Raw genomic sequence first — 7,166 nt, 5'->3', positions numbered from 1 at the left:
TCTCCCCTACTCATATCTGTACCAGTACTAGTTCCTTCCTCCCTCCCTTCATTCCTTCTTTCCTTCCTCCATCCCTTCCTTCATTTCTCCTTTCCTTCTTTCCTTCCTCCCTCCCTCGCTTCCTTCCCTCCTTACTCCCTCCTTTCCCTCATTCCTTCTTTCCTCCCTTCCTTCCTTCCTTCCTCCTTCATTCCATTTTTCCTTCCTCCTCCCTCCCTTCCTTCCTTCCTTCCTTCCACCGCTGGACAGCGTCTTGACCAGGCTGGTGCCACTGTAGGCGGACTTATCCGTGGTCGGTGCCCGGATCTGGCTTTAATGTTATAATACTGATAATAAGCTGATGATGATGATGCAGAAGTTTGATCTTTTTCCATATTTGATATAAAATGTAAATCTATAAAATCAATAAATGAATACATGATATTGATCTTATATTATTAATTATTAACTGAAAGTTCAGCTGCATGATCGAGACAAGAGACAAAACATGAAACAATACAAACAGATTTGATCAATCAATTTATTGACATTAATAGCAGAGATTATTGATCAGGATGTGTGTGTGTGTGTGTGTGTGTGTGTGTGTGTGTGTGTGTGTGTGTGTGTGTGTGTGTGTGTGTGTGTGTGTGTGTGTGTGTGTGTGTGTGTGTGTGTGTGTGTGTGTGTGAGAACTCGGTTTTGGATTACACTTTAAGTATTGGCCCAAATTTAGGTGATAATAATCTATCTGTTAATACATCCGATCCGACACTACACTGCTTCACACTGGGCACCAATTAAATAATGTGCCAAAATATGAATATGAAGTAATTAATGATCACCGCAGGCGGCCCCGGTTCGAATCCTGCGTCAGGCAGCCCTTTCCTGCATGTCATTCCCCCTCTCTCTGCCTCCCCCTTTCCTTCTATCTCTACTGTGTGCTATCAAATAAAGGCAAAAAGCCAAAAACAGCAGTTATCACACAGGTAACTTCCCTGTGTGACGATGATCTAATGAAGGTTAACTCAGTAGAAAACAAAAAGACTTATTTTTCAGTATTGACACTAAATATTTACATTTGGCACCTGAATTAAAAATTAACCAAGTTCTTCAAAGAACTAGATGTTTTCAACTGCTCAGTTTGATTGACAGTACAAATGATCAGAGGGGCAGAGTTTTTACCTCCATCATTAAGACAGGGATTGAAGAATGGGTGTAGTTTGTCAGTGAAGCAGCAGCCAGTGAAGGAGTAGATGAGAGCTGCAGCATCTACGTCATAAAAGGAGACCAGACCCTCCACATAATCCACAAACACCCCCACCTTCTCAGGATCAGACCTCAGATTGAGAACAACTGAGGGGCTAGCACCAGCTTTGTACTCATTTCCATTTCTCAAAAATATTGTCCAGTTACCATCCTGAGGACTCAGTTTGATGTGTCCCTTCCTGTCAATCGACTCTCTGGCCACTCCCACATCCCACTTAGTTTTCCCTTTAACCTGAACCTCAAAGTAAAATCTGCCTGAAGAAAAACTCTCTTTTCCTAAGATGTCCTTATAACGTGTAAATCTCTCTGGGTTGTCTGGGAGTTTCTTCCTCACATCACCATGATGAACTTGTTTTCCATCATCAGACAGGATGAGATTAGGATGTGCTGTATCAGGATCCAGAGTCACATCCACTGCAAACTGCTGGATCATCTTCATCTCAGCCTCCATCACCTCCTTCATCTGCCCACGGATCGTCTCCTGCAGCTGAGACACAGCTCTCACCACAGTCCCCTCATATGATGGTGGACGGACTCTGACCTGTGTCCAGTCCTTGGTGGGTGGAGCAGCTTTCAGGGATGGGAATCTTTGGAGGAGGTGGAGGTGGTCTTCAGAGAGTGAGAGCTGCTCCACCTCAGTGCTTCTCTTCTCCAGCTCAGAGATTTCCTGTTCCAGCTCTGTGATGAAGTCTTTAGCCTGTTTCTCTGAGCTTTTCTGTTTCTCTTCGATCTCCTTGATGAGCTGCTTCAGGCCTCTGTCAACAGACTCCTTCAGAGCAGTGAAGACCTCAACACCTTCTGCTTTCTCTCTGTCTGCAGCAGCTTTACTGATCTTCACTGACTGTTTCATCTCCTCAATCTTCAGTCGTCTCTTCTGGATCATCTGCTGAGTTTCAGCCTCTGTCTTCTGCAGCTCTGCCTTCTTTCCTTCATATTCTTCTCTCAGAGGAACAAACTCATGAGTCTTGTGGTCTAAAACAGAGCAGAGCATGCAGACACATGTCTGGTCGGTCTGACAGAACAGCTCCAGAGGTTTATCGTGCTTCCTACACATCCTGTCCTCCAGGTTCTCCACAGGCTCCATCAGCTGATGTCTCCTCAGACCTGACAGTGTCAGATGAGGCTCCAGGTGAGTCTCACAGTAGGAGGTCAGACACACCAGGCAGGACTTCAGGGCCTTCAGTTTGGTTCCAGTGCAGACGTCACAGGGAACTTCTCCTGGTTTGGAAACTTGTTGCTCTGAGCTGCTGCTGCTGGTTTTCTGTTGAGCTTCACGTCTGAACTGAGCAACAACCTCAGAGATGAACGTGTTGATCTTCAATTGAGGTCTAGTGTAGAAAACCTCTTTACACATCGGGCACTGACACCTGTCACTAACGTCCCAGTGCTGAGTGATGCAGCTCTGACAGAAGTTGTGTCCACATGGTGTACTGACTGGATCAGTGAAGACATCCAGACAGATGGAGCACAGGAACTGATCTTCAGACCTCAGGTTGCTGGCAGCAGACATGTCTACACACTGAGGGAGAGAAAACAAACATTCATTTAAAATAATGTTCTGTGTCTTTAAGACTGTGGTTCTCTACCTGGGGGGCGGGGCCATCCTGTTGACCTGTTTATTTCCCTAAAGTTCAACATGGAGAAAACAACATTTGTTTTCCTTACTCGGGTAAACTCGTGCAGCAACTCGTGGAAGGAGGCACGACAAACAGGACAAACGGCCTTTTCTGAACACCTACACAAATATTTAATTGATTGGTTATTTATTTAACCAGATAAAAGACCCAACTGAGCTCAAGACCTCTTTAAAGGTATAATGTGTAGGAATGACCCCATCTTGCGGTGCGGTTGCATATCAGAACGTATTCTTGATGTTGCATTCACGTGAAATCGGGCAGACGTCAGACAGACAACAGACGCTGTATGTAACAGGATAAACAAGCGTCTATGTAAACAAGTCCGCCAGCACGAGGCAAAACAATACAGGCGTGACAATATGTTGTCATGGTGATGTCGTATTGTTTTACCGTCTTTCTCTGGTGGAGTAAAATGACATCCGGTTGGTTTGCCGGCGGCCGTCTGCCTGACTGCACCTGAATGCAACATCAGTGCCTCCGTCCTTCCTCACACTACACAGTGGTGACAGTTTTAACAGGCCGAGCCCACAGCTCCGCTCAGTTTCCGTGGTTACCTGCGGTCACGCTGCCACTCAACGTAAAAAATGGCGATGCAACATGGCCGCCTCGGTTTGGTGCGTCGCCCACTTGTGTATTTGTAACGACTTGAAACAACTCATTCTAAGGTCCCAGAAAGCTTTCATTTGTATGTGGCTGTGATTCCACTTCAGTGAAATACGTATTTATGAAAGCGGCACAAAACAGACTCCCCCAAACCAATGGGTGACGTCACGGGTCCATTCTTTTTACAGTCTATGATATACTGTAGACTGATAGAGAACAATAACAAACCAAACACTGAAATATGAAAGTGCAAACAATTAGACAAATAAAGTACAGGAGTTATGGTTATAATAAGAGATTAAGTGCACGGGCACTGTTCAATGGATTCTTTAGAGTGGAAGGCTTGAAGTGAAATACATTCTGATAATTAATAGATAATAAATAAATCAGATAATAAAATTAATAGATCATTAAATAAATAAATATGACAACTGTTCTAATATGATACCAGTTAAAGTCACTTTGAATCATATGTCTAAGGTTTTCATGATATCACTGAAAGAGAAAACCTCTGACAGCTGAGCTGAGTGACAAGGACACTGTGTTTCCTCTGGCTGCTTCACAATAACAGTGTGAGGCTTTTATTGTGAAAGAGCTGCAGGAAGTGTGAAGTAAGGCAGCAGTAGGAAGTGATAACTTGACAGCATGAAAGCAGGAAATGAGGTGAAGTAGAGAGTGAAGCTCAGAGACTGAGTGAGGAGTTGTAAAAGTCCTGAGCAGAGACACAGAGACAGTTTAAAGTGGACTATAGTGTCTCTGTGGACAAACAGCCTCAGGTCTGTTGTGAGCCAGTTCACTAGAGTCAGTGTGACATGAAGAGAGTGAGTAGAGATGAAGCTCAGTGTTAAAGCTGCTGCTCACACAGTGAATATGATGAGCTGTACTCACCAGTGTTGGTAGAGACTCTGCTGTGTTGCTGACAAACACCTGATGGACTCACTTTGACTTTATGTCTCGTCTCTGCTGCAGCTCAGTCGTCCTCCTCTCACTCTTTACTTTCACTTCTGGACGCTGACGCTCAACGTTCCTCTGGTTCCAGTGTTTCCAGTTTCCGGCTCCTCCCACTGCAGCTAGCGGTGTCTGTGCTTTTATTGTGAAACAACAGCCTTTTTCTGGTGAATATGGAGCAAAGGTGGAGATTGGCCTGACAGGTGGGAGGAGTCAAGTTCCTGTCACTGTTTATTACCTCAGGTTCTGTGTTGCTTGGTTTGTTGTTTTTCTTCTAGATATTTACTGCAACTTGTGAATGTGTGGTATCACAGCTAATCTCTTGTTGGTTTTTATATATTTACAGTCATTGACTCATTCTTATGTCGTACTTTGAGATTTGCTTTTGAATGTAAAGTGCATGATCAATCAAATTCATCATTATTACAACAACAACTTTGGTTAAAAACATTGTGTTTATATTTCTTGTGTGATTAATTATGAGAGTGTGGAAAAATTTCGTTTCATCAGGAAAAGAAGAAAATTAGTTTTTTCTGTAAATATAATGTTGAAGTTAAAACACAGAATGATTACGAAAAATACATTTATTTTAGTGTTGCACCGATACCATTTTTTGGCCCCCGATACCGATTCCGATACCCGGCTGTGCAGTATCGGCCGATACCGATACCGTACCGATACCACACAGTTTGGAGAAAAAAAATATATAAGAGCTTTTTTTCTTCTAATACTATAATCCAGTAGAACTTTTTCATTGCCTACCTGGTAAAAATGTTTAAGTAACACGTTATCTAACCTTTAAATAATGTTGAGGTTCCAATGTAACCCATTTTTACATTTAAAAACACCCCAAACATTTTTCCTCTGACTTGACCAACACTACACTATGATGATTACTGTATAAATCACAGTAGCATAAACTGATTGGTTGAACGCAGCCTGATGTAAACATTAATAAACTCAGTAACCAATCACACAGGCAGCTCCATGTTGTCCATGTGTGATGTTCAGGGACAGGTCTTAAAGGGACAACGAGGAGTTTCTATTCGGTTATAAAAAAGTCTCACGTTAATGTGGATGAATCTCCGCTACTCACACTTGTTAATGGCTCCATTTTCGCTAAATATATCGATCTGTCTCTATCGTTATTTTGTTATTATTAGTGGTGGCGGAAATGCTGGTCGAGCCGACCAGCGTTTCCTTCATGGCGAGTTATGAGAATAACGCCGCAGAATCGCCGTTTATGGTCGGAACTACGATGGTATGTGAACCTCTTTGAACCTCTGACTTTAATTTTTGATGAATGAAAACATGAGTCCGTCTTGCGCTGGGTCAAAGAAATGTACGGTGCGCGCGGAGGCTCATAAATGTAGTGTGAAAACGCTTCGCTTTTCCAAAACTCCTCGTTGTCCCTTTAAGACAGAGCGCTGAGGTTGAAGTCCTGTCATAATGAGATGAGATGAGAGACACCTGTGACAGTGACAGGTCTACTCTGTAGCTTCGTCTTGACCACATGTCAGCTGATCAGCTGCAGCAGAGGAAACTCCGCTGCTCTCAGCTGCACCGCAACAAGCGTTTTTTTTTTGTTTTTTTTTAATTAAGCTCCGGTAGCGACCGGAGCCGACATAACGTTGCGGGATCTCTATTTAAATGTGTGCGCACCGCACTGAGCAGCGCACTGAGCACACAAGGGAGAGAGGAGGTGAAAAGAGACAACAATACTGTTACCTGCTGTATACCTGTACCATCGCTAAAACACAGACCAGTGTGTAACGTAGGCCTGGGACGATAACAAATTTAGCTGGACGATATATTGTCCCACAAATTATTGACGATAAACGATATTATTGACACATTTTTTGAGAACAAATTAATAACCACTAATATAATAATAGCCTAATATTTCATAATAATGCAAGTAGACCCTTTTAACTCATTGAGTGCCAACCACGTAATTTCTCGTTTTTCGTTCCCATGCGTTGAGTGCCAAAAACGTAATTTTACGTTTTTTGCTTTTTTTTTAAATTATGAAAATAGACACTTTAATACACATTATATGTAAATTTGGGGACTCTACGACGAGGAGAACTGAAATAGATGACGATCAAAGTCACATGACAGCTCATGATCTGGAAGTTTTTATCATAACTCGGCTTCTGCAAACGAGTTCTGCATGCAGATGCAGCGCAGCTGCTCCGCTGCTGCTCTGCTCTCACCCGCGCTGCTGCTCCAGCTGCTCGAGCTGCTCGGAGCAGAAACAGGAAGCTCTCAGCCGACAGTCCGCCCGGTCTTCAGCTGGAGCAACACCGTGTCCTCCCCAAAGTCCTCCCGCGGTAAAATCTGATGGTCTCTGGGCCAAAGCAGACCGGCATCACCGACCCGTACCACAGCAGGACCGCGACCACCGGCGGGACCGGTCTTCCCGAGCCGCGGTGGCCGACAGACCCTCACTTTCCGCGGCGAGAAGCTGTGACACGGCACGGTGCGTCTGTGTTATTGTTGTTTAGTGGCGCCCCCCCCGCCCCCGATGGTGGTTTTGTGAATAGAACAACCATTGTTGTATATATTTATCTTATACGAGCCCTTTGATCCAGAAATGCGAGTGTGAGAAGAGCGACAGACACAAACAGCGCACCTTTCATAAAAGACGCTCTATCTCCTTTTCTAGAAAAAAAGGAGGGATTTTGGTGAAACCCAGCCATGTTTAGCTTGACTTTTCTCAGGAACGGAGGC

At 43.9% G+C, this 7,166-nt stretch overlaps 1 protein-coding gene across 1 annotated transcript; it reads right to left on the bottom strand.

Moving 5' to 3' along the window:
* Positions 1-1,069: 1,069 nt before the first annotated feature.
* On the bottom strand, positions 1,070-2,755 carry LOC310991575 (E3 ubiquitin-protein ligase TRIM21-like; the record flags this gene model as incomplete). The annotated part of the gene is made up of 1 exon (XM_083979328.1): positions 1,070-2,755. One exon carries the CDS (start codon positions 2,753-2,755, stop codon positions 1,070-1,072), a length of 1,686 nt encoding a protein of 561 aa, XP_083835454.1.
* Positions 2,756-7,166: the final 4,411 nt, after the last annotated feature.

This window comes from Trachurus trachurus (genome assembly GCF_905171665.1).
Source record: "Trachurus trachurus genome assembly, chromosome: 1".
In the NCBI taxonomy this organism is placed as follows: Eukaryota; Metazoa; Chordata; class Actinopteri; order Carangiformes; family Carangidae; genus Trachurus; species Trachurus trachurus.
Note: the sequence above shows the minus strand (reverse complement) of the source record. Positions and strands in the feature narration are given on the sequence as shown.